At 45.2% G+C, this 18,521-nt stretch overlaps 3 protein-coding genes across 3 annotated transcripts in view; 2 read left to right on the forward strand and 1 right to left on the reverse strand.

Moving 5' to 3' along the window:
- LOC309525304 (uncharacterized protein) overlaps positions 1 to 15,340 on the forward strand; it is a 42,858-nt gene extending 27,518 nt beyond the window's left edge. The window contains exon 2 of the mRNA XM_082210863.1: positions 14,272 to 15,340. Within this exon, the coding sequence (XP_082066989.1) occupies positions 14,361 to 15,185 (825 nt within the window). The 5' untranslated portion in view covers positions 14,272 to 14,360 and the 3' untranslated portion in view covers positions 15,186 to 15,340. The remainder of the gene's footprint in view (positions 1 to 14,271) is intronic.
- Positions 1 to 18,521, forward strand: part of LOC309524682 (uncharacterized protein) — a 139,826-nt gene that overhangs the window by 11,648 nt on the left and 109,657 nt on the right. The gene's annotated exons all lie outside the window — the stretch shown is intronic.
- The window catches only part of NRM (nurim), a 143,494-nt gene that overhangs the window by 5,691 nt on the left and 119,282 nt on the right, over positions 1 to 18,521 (reverse strand). The window lies entirely within an intron of this gene.

Raw genomic sequence — 18,521 nt, forward strand, 5'->3', positions numbered from 1 at the left:
GAGCAGAGCCTGCACCATAAAAATTATGGATCCACGGCTTCCTGGCAACGCCATGGCCCAAAAACGTAGTTTTGAAGCACAGATCCTCAAGGATCCTCACTCTTTTCGCATTGGGGCTCCCGAAACTCACCATCAAATCACACATCATAGCCACGGGCACAGCCTGCACTACAAAAATCATGAGTTGCTCTACAAAAATCACAAAAATCCCCTTACCTGCACTGTTAATGTCACCACTGCAATATTATTATTAGAGCCGATAGGAGAATATATGACTACCGTATTTTTCGCTCTATAGGACACACTTTTTACCCTCCAAAAATTAAGGGGAAATGTGTGTGCGTCCTATGGAGTGAATGCAGGCTCCTTGGCTTCAGCGATAGCAACATGAAGCCTCCGAAGCGCAAAGGGAGCACTCCCTCCACACTCCAGAGGCTACGCGTTGCTTTCACTGAAGCTTGGATAGCCGCCTGAAGCCTTTGGAGCACAGCGCAAGTTCCTGCTGATCTCCGAAGGCTTGTGGTAAGCCGCCTGAAGCCTGGAGAACGAGAGGGGTCGGTGCACACCGATCCCTCTTGCTCTCCAGGCTTTGCTTCGCTGGAGAGGCACTGCACAATGTTTCCTCTCTGCGCAGTGCCCCTTCAGTGAAGCTGGAGGAGAATCCAATAATGAAGTTATGTTCTTGGGGGACAGGGGGTGGGCTGGTGTGAAGGACTCCCTGGTCCAGAATGGGGTAACTGTGCCCCTGAAGGACCAGGTGCGCAGCCTGGGAGTCATTATGGACTCACAGCTGTCCATGGAGGCACAGGTCAATTCTGTATCCAGGGCAGCTGTCTACCAGCTCCATCTGGTACGCAGGCTGAGACCCTACCTGCCCGGAGACTGCCTCACTAGAGTGGTGCATGCTCTTGTTATCTTCCGCTTGGACTACTGCAATGTGCTCTACTTGGGTCTACCTTTGAAGGTGACCCAGAAACTACAACTAATCCAGAACGCAGCAGCTAGTCTGGTGACTGGGAGTGGCCACCAAGACCATATAACACATGTCTTGAAAGACTTACATTGGCTCCCAGTACATTTCTGAGCACAATTCAAAGTGTTGGTGCTGGCCTTTAAAGCCCTAAGCGGCCTCGATGCAGTATACCTGAAGGAGCATAATAGATGCCTTTCTTGCCTCCAGGGTGATCATGGCCAAAGAGCTAGGTCACAATGGAACAATTTTCCCACTTACCGTACTTGCCACTTCATGCAGATATGTCAAAGATTGCCAGTGCAAGCTCTGAAGAACTATTTGAGATTAGGAGTGCTAAAGAAAGGTGTTTTGATTATTCCAGTAAATGACAGAGAAGTCCACTGGAAACTGATAGTAATCATTTTTAAAAGGAAGACCATGCTCTATCTAGATTCCAAACATGGATTGAACCACTCTGTGATTGATGCAATAACATCCTTCTTAGCATGTTTGTATAAGATGGATTCAAAATATCCCTATAGTTTTGCGGCTGATCATTTTTTGCACCAACTGATATACCCAGGCAAGGTACCGTAATTCCAGTGACTACGGTCCTTTCACATGTACCATTGCCCATCTGATTGCGTCTGCTGCCCAATTACAGTTCATACAAAAGGATATGGCTGCCATTAGACCCTGGATTGCAAAAGAAATAATACAGTACTGTGGGAAAACCTATTTTGAAGGACAAGACAAATATTTTCAAGTGGAAATTGATGCTGTTCCTCCCAAGAAGAGACAAATCTTGAACGAGAGTTACATTACTGTGTCTCGATCATGCCCAGAGGGATGGAAGGATACACTAACCTATTGCTCAGATATCCTTGTTTGAAGGCTGCTGGTCACTATGTTTCTTGAAGGAAGGGTGCAGGAGGCCCAGTGGTGACCTAACTATGGCTTACTGTGAAGGAAACTGCAAGGACTGGTACCACTGCTTTCGCATAGGCATTGATTCAAAAGAACTTCCAGAGGTTTTTGTGTGTCCAGACTGTCAAACCACTGTGGCCAAATAGATTTTGAAACTGCGAACTGTCATATTCCACAGGTTGGTATAATACAGCAAAATCCAAACATATAGTTTTCATCATCATGGCAGGGATGGTCCTTTTCCATAGAATTCTTATTTATGGAGTTAGTTTTTATATCTTGCTTTTCTCTACTTGAAGGAGTCTCAAAGTGGCTAAAAATCTCCTTTCCCTTCCACCCCCACAACAAACACTCTGTGAGGTGAGTGGGGCTGAGAGAGTTCAGAGAGAAGTGTGACTGGCCCAAGGTCACCCAGCAGCTGCATGTGGAGGAGCGGGGAAGCGAACCCAGCTCACCAGATTAGAGTCCACCGCTCTTAACTACTACACCACAGAAACGTATCTCTTAAAACTCTGGAGCAAGCTGTTCAGTTCAGCCTCATAGTGATACTGATTTGTGGAGGGAAGGTTGGTGATGAGCAAGATCTGTTCCCATTTCCCAACACAGAGACCATAGAGCAGTTTCTTTTGGGGGCTGAACCTGCAGAGTGTTTCTGTTCAGAATTTCCGTGGCAGAAATTGGCTAAGTGCCTTTATAAACATTCAGCTTCTCAAATCGAACCCCATCATGAAACTTTCAGGTGTAGCTGTTGGAGGTGGAGGGCAGAGAAGGTGCTAGTCCTTACCTCCCTCCTCCCAGCCTATCATTGCCCAATGGGCTGAATTTCAGGGCTTTTGCATGTAAAGGGCAAGCTTGTTCTTTACTTGTTTAGACTCTTTAAACTTGGAAACAGATATTTGGCTCCATGACCAAAATGACCAAAAGGGTCAGCTTCTAGAGGACTGGAAAGATCATACTTGTACTTCCTCTACCCTCAGCCCTAACTCCGTTGAGTATTTTTTGTTATGAGACTGAGTGTTTGGGGCTGATGCTGTAGCATTCTTGTCTGGGGGCTTGATGGAAAAACAGAAAAGTGACCCTCACCTAACTCTCCAATGCCCTTCAACAAGAATGCTGTAGGAAATATTGCTAAGCCCAAAGGGAGGCAAGAATTTGCTTCAGCTCACCTTGTTAATGGCAGAGCAAAAGCTATGCGTGTGTCATTCTCAATCAGTCTACTTTCAGGACTGATTTTAGAACCCTCTTATATCAGGAGGTGGCCCCATCATGCAAACATGACTATCCACACAGGGACCATCTAATTTTTTTTTCTTCTTCCTGATACTGGATTTTAAGTTACAGTTACATCTTTTAAAACAGCTGTCAGTATATCACACTGTATTCCACTTGCCTTCCAAAGGAACACGTGGCTCTCCCCACATAGCGGGTTAGGTTGAGACTGCTGATCCAAAGTAATCAGTAATTTTTACGGTAATTACAATCCTGCTTTCCCTTGTACCAGCTTACCTTGACTTCAGTAAGGCCTTTGAAAAGGTCCCCCATGATATTATTGCAAAACAACTAGTAAAATGTGGGCTAGACAAAGCTACTGTTAGGTGGATTTGTAATTGGTTGATGGGCTGAACCCAAAGAGTGCTCATCAGTGACTCACCTTCATCCTGGAAAAAAATGACTACTGGGGTTCCACAAGGTTCTGTCCTGGGCCTGGTGCTATTCAATATTTTCATAAATGATTTGGATGATGGAATAGAGGGTGTGCTAATCAAATTTGCAAATGACTGCAAACTGGGAGGGGTTGCTAATACACCAGAGGACAGGGTCAGAATTCAAAATGACCTGAATAGCCTAGAGAGCTGGGCCAAAACCAACAATATGGAGTTCAATAGGGAGAAATGTAAGGTACTGCACCTGGATAGAAAAAATGAAACGCACAGGTGGGGGACACTTGGCTTGACAACAGTACCTGTGAAAGGGATCTGGGAGTCTTAGTCGACCACAAGCTGAATATGAGTCAACAGTGTGATGTGGCAGCTAAGAATGCCAATGCAATTCTGGGCTGCATCAATAGGAGTATAGTGTCTAGATCAAGTGAATGAATGCTACCACACTATTCTGGTTGGTTGGTCAGACCACACCTGAAATATTGTGTCCAGTTGAAGAAGGATATTGTCAAGTTGGAGCATGTCCAGAGGAGGGTGACCAAAATGTAAAAGGTCTGGAATTCAAGCCCTATGAAGAGAGACTTAGGGAGCTGGATTTGTTTAATCTAGAGAAGATAAGATTAAGGAGTGACATGATAGCCATGTTTAAATATTTGAAGGGATGTCATGTTGAAGAGGGAGCAAGCTTGTTTTCTGCTGTTCTAGAGACTAGGATACAGAATAATGGATTCAAAATATGGGAAAAGAGATTCCACCTGGGCGTGGTAATCCAGTCAGGGGAAAAGGGAGGCATACTATATTTAGAGCACCATTTCCAGCCCCTTCCCCTTTTCGGGGTGAGCATAGTGGATCCTAAAAAGGGCTGCTCAGTCATGGATACAGCTGCTGAGCTGCTCAACGGCCTCATTCCTTGAGTCAGAACGACTGACCGCCCATGTGTCGGTTCATGACTAGGGGCTTCACATTCCTGCCTCCGTAGCCATTTAGTGATGGCCATGGGGGGAGGGTTTGGGGGGGTTGGGTTTGGTTATTGGAAGACGCCTGTGCGTGAATTTGTTTTATGTGTGTAGATTAGTGCACGCTGACCAACGCACAGTCTTCGCAGTAGGGCTCTCTTCTGATGGCATGAGTAGTCATGACAAACTGGTGGATCCTATCTGCTGCAGCCTTCATCCGCCTTCAGAGCCGTTGTAACACACTGCTTGTTATCACCCGCCTGTTCTGCCGTTGAGGACTTCTTGGATCATTCTTTGTCGTAACTCCTTCCCTGTTATGTACTAAGCTTGGATCCTAGAACAATAGGCAAGTAGGATCCTAGAATGCAAGAACTGATTGGCTTGCAGGAAAAGACCAACCAGGCTCCAGGAGGGAAGCAGAATCAGCTAGTCAGACGGGACTCATTGTGTAAATAATGTATATAAAAGCCTGAGGTTTGGGGGGAAATTCAATCACTGTTTTACAAGCTGCAATAAAGAGCATGAAATCACTACAGGACTCTGAGCATATTTAATTTTCTTTGACCTTACCACCTTGGGTGACCCTGCTGGGAGTATACGAGATTCCCAATGGCTTCACTCACAAGGGTCATAGGAATGTGCAAGCCCACTCACCATGACAAGTGAGAGAACTGAGATAGATTGCACTGAGCCCTGGTTCTCCTTAGACAAAGCGTTCCACCAAAAAGGCTCTGGCTCTGGTTGAGGACAGCTGGATATGTTTTGGGCCAGGGACCACCAGTAGGTTGCTGTTAGATGAGCGTCACACTCGGGGGGTGTATTGGAAGATAATTCCCACAGATAAGAAAGGTCACAGACTGTTTAGGGCTTTAAAGATTAGCACCAAAACATTGAACCTGATTCGATACTCCGCCTGGAGCCAATCCAGCTGATGAACAACCAACTGAATGTGGGCTCTCCACAAAGTCCAAGTAAGAACTCATGCATCTGCATTTTAGACCATTTGGAGTTTCTGGAAGAAGAAGAAGAAGAAGAGTTTGGATTTGATATCCCGCCTTTCACTCCCTTTAAGGAGTCTCAAAGCGGCTAACATTCTCCTTTCCCTTCCTCCCCCACAACAAACACTCTGTGAGGTGAGTGGGGCTGAGAGACTTCAGAGAAGTGTGACTGGCCCAAGGTCACCCAGCAGCTGCATGTGTAGGAGCAGGGAAGCGAACCCGGTTCCCCAGATTACGAGTCTACCGCTCTTAACCACTACACCACACTGGCTCTCCACACTGGCTCTCACCAGACTGGAGCAGTCTCAAGGGTAGCCCTGCATATCTATCTCTCTCACTCTCTCTCTATCACATTTATACCCTGCCCTCCCCGGCTCAGGTGTACAGCAAGTTAAAGTAGTCTAGTCTGCAGGTGACTACTGCATGGATCACTACGGCTAGGTTGGAAAGGGACAGGTACGGTACCAATCGCCTAACCTGACATAGATTCAAAAATTCCAGTTTGGCTACATTTGTGACCAATGCCTCCTTAGAGATATAAGCATCCAGGATCACACCGGGACTCCTGATAGCGGCTACAGGTGACTATTGCGCCCCATGAAGAGCTGGGAGCTGGCAAACCAAACTGAAATTATTTTGGCCCAGCCATTGGACGCCCATCTTTAATGGATAGAGATTCAGCCGGCTCAGTTTCCTCCATCCCCGCACACCCACCTAAAAATTGGCCAATATATCCAGGGTAGCATCTGGCAGTAGATCCATGATGTTTGTGGTCAGATCCGTGGTTATGTACAAGATATTTGAATAAAGGGTGAATTTGGGGTTCCCGAATGCAAAAAGTGTGATGATCCATGAGGATCCGTGCTTCAAAACCACGTTTTTGAGCCATGGAGTGGCCAGGAAGCTGTGGATCCATGTTTTTTGTGGTGCAGGCTGTGCCCATGGCCATGATGTGTGATTTGACGGTGAGTTTGGGTTGGCCAATGGAAAATGCATGAGGATCCATAAGGATCCATGCTTTGAAACCACGTTTTTGGGCCACGGTATGGCCAAGAACCCGTGGATCCGAGTTTTTTGTGGTGCAAGCTGTGTCCCATGGCATGAAGTGTGATTTGACAGTGATTTAGGGGTGGCCCAGTGCAATAAGTGTGAGGATCCACGAGGATCCGTGCTTCAAAACTACATTTTTGGGCTACGGTGTCGCCAGGAAGCCATGGATCCGTGATTTTTGTGGTGGATGCTGTGCCCCTGGCCATGAAGTTTGATCTGATGAAGACTTTAGGCTGATCTAGTGCAAAAAGCGTGAGGATCCATGAGGATCCGTGCTTCAAAACCACGTTTTTGGGCCTTGGAGTGGCCAGGAAGCCATGGATCCGAGTTTTTTGTGGTGCAGGCTGTGCCCCTGGCTATGATGTGTGATTTGACAGTGAGTTTGGGTTGGCCCAATGCAAAAAGGGTGAAGATCCATGAGGATCCGTGGTTCGGAACCAGGTTTTTGGGCCACGGTATGGCCAGGAAGCCGTGGATCTGAGATTTTTGTGGTGCAGGCTGTGCCCCTGGCCATGATGTGTGATTTGACGGTGAGTTTGGGGTGGCTCAATGCAAAAACCGTGAGGATCCATGAGGATCCGTGCTTCAAAACCACGTTTTTGGGCCACGGTATGGTCAGGAAGCCCTGGATCTGAGATTTTTGTGGTGCAGGCTGTGCCCCTGGACATGATGTGTGATTTGACGGTGAGTTTGGGGTGGCTCAATGCAAAAACCGCGAGGATCCATGAGGATCCGTGCTTCAAAACCACGTTTTTGGGCCACGGTATGGTCAGGAAGCCCTGGATCTGAGATTTTTGTGGTGCAGGCTGTGCCCCTGGACATGATGTGTGATTTGACGGTGAGTTTGGGGTGGCTCAATGCAAAACCGCGAGGATCCATGAGGATCCGTGCTTCAAAACCACGTTTTTGGGCCACGGTATGGTCAGGAAGCCCTGGATCTGAGTTTTTTGTGGTGCAGGCTGTGCCCCTGGGAATGATGTGTGATTTGACGGTGAGTTTGGGGTGGCCCAATGCAAAAAGTGTGAGGATCCATGAGGATCCGTGCTTTGGAACCACGTTTTTGGGCCATAGAGTGGCCAGGAAGCTGTGGATCCGAGTTTTTTGTGGTGCAGGCTGTGCCCCTGGGAATGATGTGTGATTTGACGGTGACTTTGAGCTGATCTAGTGCAAAAATCATGAGGATTCATGAGGATCCGTGCTTCGGAACCACGTTTTTGGGTCATGGTGTTGCCAGGAAGCTGTGGATCTCGGTTTTTGTGGTGCAGGCTCTGCCCCTGGACATGATGTGTGATTTGACTGTGAGTATGGGTTGGTCCAATGCAAAAAGCGTGATGATCCATGAGGATCCGTGCTTCAAAACCACGTTTTTGGGCCACGGTATGGTCAGGAAGCCCTGGATCCGAGTTTTTTGTGGTGCAGGCTGTGCCCCTGGGAATGATGTGTGATTTGACGGTGAGTTTGGGGTGGCCCAATGCAAAAAGTGTGAGGATCCATGAGGATCCGTGCTTTGGAACCACGTTTTTGGGCCATAGAGTGGCCAGGAAGCTGTGGATCCGAGTTTTTTGTGGTGCAGGCTGTGCCCCTGGGAATGATGTGTGATTTGACGGTGACTTTGAGCTGATCTAGTGCAAAAATCATGAGGATTCATGAGGATCCGTGCTTCGGAACCACGTTTTTGGGTCATGGTGTTGCCAGGAAGCTGTGGATCTCGGTTTTTGTGGTGCAGGCTCTGCCCCTGGACATGATGTGTGATTTGACTGTGAGTATGGGTTGGTCCAATGCAAAAAGCGTGATGATCCATGAGGATCCGTGCTTCAAAACCACGTTTTTGGGCCATGGAGTGGCCAGGAAGCCGTGGATCCGAGTTTTTTGTGGTGCAGGCAGTGCCCCTGGACATGATGTGTGATTTGACGGTGAGTTTGGGTTGGCCCAATGCAAAAAGCGTGAGGATCCATGAGGATCCGTGCTTCGGAACCACGTTTTTGGGCCACGGTTTCGCCAGGAAGTCGTGGATCTGTGATTTTTGGGGTGGATGCTGTGCCCCTGGACATGATGTTTGATCTGATGGTGACTTTGGGCTGATCTAGTGCAAAAATCATGAGGATTCATGAGGATCCGTGCTTCGGAACCACGTTTTTGGGCCAGGGCGTGGCCAGGCAGGTGTGGATCCGAGTTTTTTGTGGTGTAGGCTGTGCCCCTTACTATGATATGTGATTTGACGGTGAATTTGGGTTGGCCCGATGCAGAAAGCGTGTGGATCCATGAAGATCCGTTCTTGAAAACCACGTTTTTGGGCCACGGTTTCGCCAGGCAGCCGTGGATCCGTGATTTTTGTGGTGGATGCTGTGCCCATGGCCATGATCTTTGATCTGATGGTGACTTTGGGCTAATCTAGTGGAAAAATCATGAGGATCCATGAGGATCCGTGTTTTTTAACCATGTTTTTGCGCCCCTGCGCCCCCCCGAAACAGTGGATGCGTGATTTTTTTGATGCTTTCTACAGAGTAAGACATGGTCTACAATATCATGGTGGTTTTATTTAATTTGGATGAAAAAATCATATGAATTCACGAGGATCCGTGTAGATCCGCCTTTTACCTTTTTCCTTAATTGGGTTTTATTGCTGGGTTGCTTCTGACTAACAAGTTTCTTTAGTCGGCTCCATAGATTTTTGATTGAGTTAAGGTCTGGGCTATGTATTTTGGGGCATTTACATTCCCATTAATGACACAAATTCTGTCCACACCTCTTGCTGTCATACAGCCCCAGATCATAGCACTGACTGGGTGTTTCACGGAAGGTGCAATGTAAATAGGATATAAATCTTCTCCGATTCTCCTCACGTATTTCATGCCATCACTACCAAGCAAGATTTTGGTCTCGTTACTCCAAATAACACTGTCCCATTGTTCTGCTGTCCAGTTAACATGGGTTTAGCCCAGTCTGATTTTGTAGCGACTGCGTCTCCTTATACCTCTTCCAAAATTTAGAAATGCCCCCTTTGGTTAAGTTCCTGCCAATTTTTCTTCTAATATCTTCAGAACTGTAGCCTTGTTCACTTAATAGTACTATTTTACATCCCTTTCTAGGTGACCAATCAGCTCTTTGCGCCATTTATTTAATTTTATTACGTTTTACAAGCTCACTACATGAAAAAAACCTCAACCAACTTGATAGCAATCGCAAAACACATTTTAAAAAAATATATTTTTATTGAATTTTCAAATTATAACAACAAATTTCCACAAATCTTAATTGAACAATTTCTATATCCGTATTTCTCCCCTCCCTCCTCTTTGGCTTCCCCCATATTTCCGTATTGATTTATTAAACAAATTCTATACTCTGCTGATTTTGCTTCTTATATAGTTGTCAAAACCTGCCAAAGAGTCCATATCTTTATACTGTCTTTTTCTATAGTTTATAAATGGTTCCCACTCTTTTTTTGAAATCGATGTTGTCTCTCTCATGTATTCTCTCTTGTCAGCTTAGCCAGTTCCGCGTAGTCCATAAGCTTGGCTTGCACTGCTTCCTTTGTTGGCGTTTTCTGTTTTCCATACTTGTGCTAATAAAATTCTTGTTGCTGTTGTCACATACATAAACTATATCCAATTTCCCTCTCATGTATCATGATCTAAAATTAGAAGCAGGAAAGAGTCTGGTTTTTAAACAAAGGGTTTTTTCAACATTTTTTTCAGTTCATTATATATCATTTCCCAGTATTCTTTAACCTTCTTGCATTCCCACCATAAATGAAAAAAGTACCATCTTTCTCTTTACATCTCCAACATATCTTGGATCCTGTTTTATAAATTTTTGCAGTTTTTCCAGTGTGATATACCATCTATATATCATTTTCAAATATAGTGGTACCTCAGGTTACATATGCTTCAGGTTACAGACTCTGCTAACCCAGAAATAGTACCTTAGGTTAAGAACTTTGCTTCAGGATGAGAACAGAAATTGTACTCCGGCGGCGCAGCAGCAGCAGGAGGCCCCATTAGCTGAAGTGGTGCATCAGGTTAAGAACAGTTTAAGGTTAAGAACGGACCGCTGGAATGAATTAAGTACTTAACCCAAGGTACCACTGTAATTTTCTCTTAATGATATACAATCTGTAAACTTTACATTTGTTTTCATAAACTTTCCCATTCCTCCAACTGTATATTAAGCCCAACATCCGGAGCCCATTTTATTTGGGCCGATTTTACCTTCTCGTCTAAAGTCTCTCCATATAGCAAAATGTTATATGCTCTCTTCAATAATTTGGTATTTCCCTCCACAATTTCCTTTTGAAAGTTTGAGATAGTATAGCTCAGTGTTTTTCAACCACTGTTCCGCGGCACACTATCTGTTTAACCTTGAAGTCCCCCCCCCCAGTGCGCTCTCCTTCCTCGGCGCTCCAAGCGGCGCTCCGGCTCCCGGGGGCGGAGGAAGAAGCTCCCGGGCTTCGGCGTGTCCTCCCGGGTGAGCGCCACTCGAGAGCCGCGAGGTGGGCGCTGCGGACGGAGGCGCTGCCCGCCGAGCTCGCAGGCAGCCAGGCAGGCAGACGGCGAGAGCCCCGCGCTGGGCGGCCTCTCCGGGGAGCGAGAGGCACCGAGGAAGGAGAGCGCGCGGGGGGGACTTCAAGGTTAAACAGATGGACGTTGTGACCACAATCAGTTTGAATCCCTCTTTTTTTTCTAAGAAAATAAACATTTTACTGTTTTTAGGTATTCTCGTCTTATACCCATTCATGCAGTCCAGTGTGTTTAAAGAATAATTGGGTAAACAGGGTGGGAGCAAAGCACCCCTTTGGAATTATCCTGTGAGAGGATGTTATTTTAAAGCACCTGTGTGCCAATTTGGGATGTCTGTAGAGTTTATTTTTCCACATTATAAAAATATGATACTCTCTCTTCTCAAAGGCAGATGTAATATTTTTAACAAATATTGTCATGAGTAAAAATAAGCCTAAGGTTTTTTTTTTAAAAAAGTCACATTTTCGCCCACTAGGCGGGCGCCGGACTGTGTCCACCCTATTTCCCATCCGTCCTGGGTGGGGATCAGATCGGATGGGATCGGATGAGAGTGGACAGGCAGTCTGCTCTCATCCGATTCCCCATAGAGAGCAGCGGGGCTCTGACATCTCCCTCTCCGCACACAGTGGTGGTGTGCCTCGTGATTTTTTTCATGAAACAAGTGTGCCTTTGCCCAAAAAAGGTTGAAAAACACTGGTATAGCTGAACCCCCTTTTATTATCTTCTTTAAATTGCTCATTAATTTGTCTGTGATGCAACCAACTTTGTAAAGTACCTTTCAAGTTTTCATAACTTTTAAATTTCAAACCTTTCTCCTCTTCTATTAACAAATCTCTATATGTTGGCCACTTTCCTTTTTTATCACCCCTCCAGCTACACAGGGTCTAATCCTGCCAGATTTTGGTGGATGTCTCAAAAATTTCCAAGTTGTTGGATATTCAAATCGCAGAGCTTTTCAAAACCGAGAGGCAACTATTTACAAATCCTGTTCTTTCAGCAAAGCAGGAATTTTAGGGTTAAAAATACATTTGCTTTCACTCAGAGGCTGTAATGTAGATTTTTGGGGGCTTTCATCTCATTCATCTCATTCCATCTTATTCACAAAACGTCTCTGCAGGGTTCTCCCCTGAATAGCAGAAGTACGGCTTCCATTTTTAATACTTCTCACTTTGAAGTTCAAATTGAATTTAAGTCCAAATTTTTAAATTCCTCTCCAAAAGCTTCTTTTTCTTTTACCTTATAACAGAAGATCTGTCACTTCAGAGGGCGGCTTTTAGGCTTCGGATATTCAGGTGTGCATTGGAGCCGACAGCCCGCCTCGACCGTCTTCCCCTCCCCCACCCGCTGCTGATGCAACTGCGGGAGCCGGTTTGACGGGAGACCTGGGGCTCAGCTGGACCCCGTTGCAGCCCCACTCTTCTGCAGAGTTTTGTGCGGGGGGGGGGGGGCTTTTTTAGCCCCTAAACCTCTCTTCGGTGGCCTGAAATCCGCCTAAGGGCTCTGTCTTACTCAGACAAAGCCCTGGGCGCCGCCATTTCCTCCACGATCCAGCCCGGAAGCCCGCAATCACAAAGTCAACTCTTTGTGACATTTATTGTATTTTATTACATTTTACAAGTTCACTAACTGAAAGAACAAAAAAATCCCCAACCAACTTGATAGCAATCACATAACACACTGACAAATGTCCTGCTTATTTATGTTGCAATCCTTCCTAAAAGTTGTTGTATTACATTCTACTTTAAATTACAGTGGTCTGTTCTTAACCTGAAACTGTTCTTAACCTGAAGCACCACTTTAGCTAATGGGGCCTCCTGCTGCCGCTGTGCCGCCAGAGCACAATTTCTGTTCTCATTCTGAAGCAAAGTTCTTAACCCGAGGTACTATTTCTGGGTTAGCGGAGTCTGTAACCTGAAGCATCTGTAACCTGAAGCGTCTGTAACCTGAAGTACCACTGTATCTTTCCGTTGATATATAATTTTATGGTATTACTCCCAAAAAGGGGGGTATTATGAGCCATCAAACCCCAGAAAAACACCTTCTCCAAGGTTTCCACAATTTTGACCACTAGTGTATGTTGTCTTCTAGGTCCAAAGACACATGCACACACAGATAACATGAGCAAGCAGTGCTCCAAAGTGCTTCTCTTGCCATCTAAGTTGTTTACTCACGGCAAAAGCTATTTCCCAAAAGGACAGGAGGGGGAGGTCTCTTCCCCACTTTTAACCCACCCACTCCCACCGCACGGAAGGCAGAAGTCTTGTTCATTCACAATCCCTGGATCCACTGCCTCTCCCAGGGGATCCAGATGCAAGCAAGGTGCCTTGTTCTTCTTCATCCAAGGGCCACCCATGTATTCAAAGCAGTCCTTTGCAGATTAATTCTTAAGTACAAAATAAGTACAAAAACCCGACAAAAAGACTCACGGGTTTATGGTGGCACCTGCTTTCCTAGTCAAGATTCCACATTGTCAGACTGCAGCTCACAAAAACTTAAGCCATAATACATTTATGAGCCTTTAAGGACTGCAAAAGATGAATAAGCAGAAGCATAGTTAATCTATGGACTTCCATCCTACAAGAGACAGTGATGGCCAGCAACTTGGATATCTTGAAAAAAGGGATTAAGCTGATTTCTGTGCTCTGCCATCTTAGTCCTAGGCAATAATGCTTCTTAATACTAGTTTCTGGAAAGCACAGGAGGGCAGAGGGCTCTTGGGCTGAAATCTTGCTTGCTGGTTTCCCCCAGGCATCTGCTTGGCCACTGTGAAAACAGGATGCTTGACTAGGTGGGTCTTTTCCCGATGCAGCAGGCTGTTATTAGGTTGTAATACGTTGTAATAATTTTACACTTACATGTGGCATAGGAACACCTCAGTTATACTTCTTCCTCATAGGAGAGATTGCTATTGGAGCATGAGATCATTTCTTCACATGAAAAAGAAAAAGACAGAGATGTGTCTTATAAGCCAGTTCCACCGTAGATATCTACTATAAAATGATGGTGCTTTCTTAAGTGTGAATGGAGTGATCATGGGTTTCTCTTTCCATTATCTCATCTGCATTCCTAAAATTTTGGAACATGGAGACAGTGGACAATGGAGAGGGTGTTAAAATAAGAGAAGGTGCACATGGGAATTGACATGTGCTTAGTTCATTTATTGTCTTTCCTAAAAGTCTAACAGGATTCTCTCCCTGCCCCAAACAGGTGAGGAAGATGATGGTCAGGATTCTACGGAAAGGTCTGTGAAATCAGTGGGAAGAGCAGAGAAGCCATTTAAATGCAGGGAATGTGGAATGTGCTTTAGTCACTGTGGAAAAATGAGGAAACACCAACGAACTAACACGGGGGGAAAACCGTTTGAATGCATGGAGTGCGGAAAGAGCTTCACTCAAAGTGGTAAACTTAGAATACATCAACGAACTCACACGGGGGAGAAACCATTTAAATGTATTGAATGTGGAAAGAGCTTTGGTCAAAACGGAGACCTTAGAATACATGAACGAACTCACACAGGGGAGAAACCATTTAAATGCATTGAATGTGGAAAGAGCTTCAGTCAAAGTGGAAACCTTAGAATACATCAACAAACTCACACAGGGGAGAAACCGTTTAAATGTATTGAATGTGAAAAGAGTTTCAGCCGTAGTGGAGACCTTAGAATACATCAACGAACTCACACGGGAGAGAAACGGTTTAAATGTATCGAATGTGGAAAGAGCTGCAGTCGTAGTGGTCACCTTAGAATACACCAACGAACTCACACAGGGGAGAAACCGTTTCAATGTATTGTATGTGGAAAGAGCTTCAGTCAAAGTGGAAAACTTAGAATACATCAACAAACTCACACGGGGCATAAACCATTTAAATGTCTTGAATGTGGAAAGAGCTTCAGTCAAAGTGGAAACCTTAGAACACACCAACTAACTCACACAGGGGAGAAACCATTTAAATGCATTGAATGTGGAAAGAGCTTCAGTCAAAGTGGAAACCTTAGAATACATCAACAAACTCACACGGAGAAACCATTTAATTGTATGGAGTGTGGAAAGAGCTTCAGTCAAAGTGGAGGCCTTAGGAAACATCAGCTAACTCACACAGGGGGAAAACCACAGATGTAGGGAATGTGGAAAGAGCTTAAGACGAAGTGGAGACCTTAATATTTGTAAGCAAATTCACACAGGTTAAAAACCATATAAATGTATGCAACGTTCCACTCAAGGTTCACTATTTAATTTACATCAAGAAACTCATAAAGGCAGAAATCAATTTTAAATACATGGAACCCGTGTGATGTTTTGGTGTTTGTATTTAAATTTGTATATACATATATATGTATTAAAGTAATGAAGGTCACATATACTTGATGTACAAAAGAAGTTGCAAGTTGTTGCTAGATTATCCAGGGGGAGAGTGTGAATCTGGAATGCTCAAGGCGTGTGATGAATCTGTTGAGTTTTGACTCCACCCATCACTGCCAAAATGATGGACTGCCCTTGTCTTGTGGATCCGCATCTTTCAGGCTTCAGGGAATTGCCTTCCTTCCCCCTTGGTCGTAGATAAGCAGGACAAAGGAAAAGGAGTCTTCTTACCAGTTAGAAACTTTAATGATCCCAGTAAGGGGACAAAGAACCCGTCTTCTAGAAATGGCGGTGCTCCCAATGAAGAGGTCCACCCCCTCACATCGCTAGGCACCCCTGCCACTTCTGCGTCTCGTAACCTGAGCCTGTACCCGCTGTGCTTTCTGTCCTGCCACTTTTGCTGCTCTCCTTGACCTTGGGGAGAGTGGATGGATCCTTTCCAGAGACAGTGAATCTGTTAACTCTCCCCCCCTCCAGAGTTTCTTCTGCAAGCTGTTCCCCATCCAGTATTTCCCAGCTTCTGCCTTCTGAACTATGTTCCTCTGCAAATCACTTTTCCAAATCTATACAGTCCTCCTGCTCCTGGGAAGATTCAGGGGAGGGGGAGGTTCCCAGAAATGCCTCGGTGCAGCTCTCCTCAGCATGGTTTCTCAAGACGGCGGTTAGGTTTTGGTTTAGGCGAGAAAGTGTGGGCCTAGGCCGGGGGGGAGGGTCGAGAGAAGGGAAGAGTAGTAGAGGGGATGCTTTTTCCATGCAAGGCTAGTTTGTGTTTCTCCTGAGTACGCACCTGTAATCAGCGAACGTGCTTTTACCTGGAGTGCATCCCTTTGTCTCGGAGCGTAAGATGCTTCAGGAGGCCCTAGAGCGAAGCGTGTGTATCGCACATGCACTGTGAGAGCAGTGGTGGAGGAATAGCAAATAACTGTCAGGGTGCTTAAAAGGAGGCTGTTGTTTCGTGAGAGGGGGTGAGGGGAGGATAGTTTTAGTGACGCTGAACAGGAAGAGCCAAGCGCACCTACAGGATACATGTGGTTGCTACTCTGACTTTGAAGATGGGCAGTGGAAGTGGCACATGCTTCTGCTGAAAGCAGATCTAGGGAAGATTAAGTTAATTGCAACCATAAATACACTTGAGTCCCATTAGAGAGGCTGCTCATGAGGCTGAAGGAACATCGCCCTGCTGTGAGATGTAAAGTCCACCTGGCCAAAGGGGTGGGGCCCAGACTCGTCCAGCTCTATTATGTTAAATATGAATTCTGTAGTTGACCTTTGTACTGTTTTATTTTGAAATCTTTAAGATAATATTTTTGTTTTCTGTTATGTTGTTTAGACCGTATACTCTATATTGTGGCTGGGGGGAGCCAGCTGGGTGGGGTATAAATAATAAATTAGTAGTAGTAGTAGTAGTTATTATTATTTTTCACATTGTTTTATTGATTTAATATGCTGTGAACCGCTTTGAGGTTTTTCTTGAAGATATAAAGTGGAATGAAAATTAAATTTAAAAAGTATAGAGCAGGGATATCCAACATGGGGTTGTTCAGATGTTGGGAAACAACTCCCATAAGGCTCAGCCCGTATGGCCAAGATTGATGGGAGTTGTAGTTCAAAAGCTCAAGGGTGGAAAATCTCATGTTTCTTACAACTTTTCATTATGAATAATTATAGGTAAAACTTTTGTTGATACAAAGCTCATTTTTTGCTTCCAGGAGCTTCTGCTTTATAAACAAACCCAAATATATTGAAACACTTTACTTTAAAACCAAATTTTAGAACAGAGGCAAACATAACTTTTTTTTAAAAAAAAAATCTTTTCACTTTACAAACCATAATTTTCTCAATCCAAGATTTGCTTTTCATATGTATGAAAATACTTTGTTAACAAAGAGATACCAAAATGATAATAAAAAATCTGCAATGAAACATTATCAGCATTTAAAATGAAATGCCAGTGGGATGTTCAAAGCATTGAGTTACAAATTAAGGCAAAGATCATCCATTGCTAGGTAGTCCAGGAGACTTTCCGTATTTTTCGCCCCATAGGGCGCACCTATGGCGGACCACAGCCCCCAGAACAGGCTGCTACCCGCAAGCCTAGGGAGCCGGCGTGACTTCGTGCCGGGCTCCCAAGGGTTACGGAGAGCTGCCCGAAGCCCGGGGTGCGCTGTTCAGGATGCAGACAGCTCTCCACAATCCTATAATCAACCCCTGGCCCCCACAGCCCGCTTTTGCCTGTAAGTAGACTTGATTCAAAGATCACATAAATCATCATGATTTTTTCCTCATTGATTCTGATGGGCAGGGCGAGTTAAGTCACTGCATGGAGGTATATATGAGTCGGAGTGGCAGGTGATCCACTGCCAGACCGCCATCTTGACAAGAATCTTTCTCAAGGCCTTGTCTGCAAGAGGACGGGCAATGAATTCTGATTGTTTGCTTGGAACAGAAATGTATTTGGGAGACACCGCTGAAGAGAAAAAGGGAAAACACTCACAGCCCACACAAATTATCCAGGCTGCTGTGTGGCAGAAATGCATTTTCCCACCTTCCTTTGAAACAGCCTTGCCCTACAATGCTGTGTCACAAGCTGCCCTTGGGAATGGTCCCAGATCTCAGAAGGCAGGCAGTGGGGACGAGTGCTGTGTTTCCCTGGGAGGAACACAATGGCACTGGAGGCTGCTGAGCAAAATGGCCCCTGTGGGCTCCATTGTGTTCCCACTTACCTCCTGATTGCTTGCCTTCTCCCTCGAGCGCCACATCCACACCACATTTAAATCACTCTAGTACTCCTTCAGTCAGTCATGGCTTCCCCCAAAGCATTCTGGGAGCTGTAGTTTGCTGAGAGGAGACTCCCTGTTCCCCTCTCAGAGATATAATACGTAGAGTGGCTTCACTATCTATTCCTTGTCACAGAGAACTTGGTGAATTGTAACTCTGAGGGAAATAAGGGTTTTAAGGGTTGCCATGGTTAAAGACTTGATTAAAGACTCTTCTCTTCTCCCCCCACCTCCCGGCAATATAGCTTCTATAGTTTCTATAGCCTACATATGGTAGAGATATTTAAAATGAGAGTCCTCATAAGGACTCTTTTTTGCT

The sequence above is a fragment of the Podarcis vaucheri genome (genome assembly GCF_965113315.1).
Source record: "Podarcis vaucheri genome assembly, chromosome: 2".
Classification (NCBI taxonomy): domain Eukaryota; kingdom Metazoa; phylum Chordata; class Lepidosauria; order Squamata; family Lacertidae; genus Podarcis; species Podarcis vaucheri.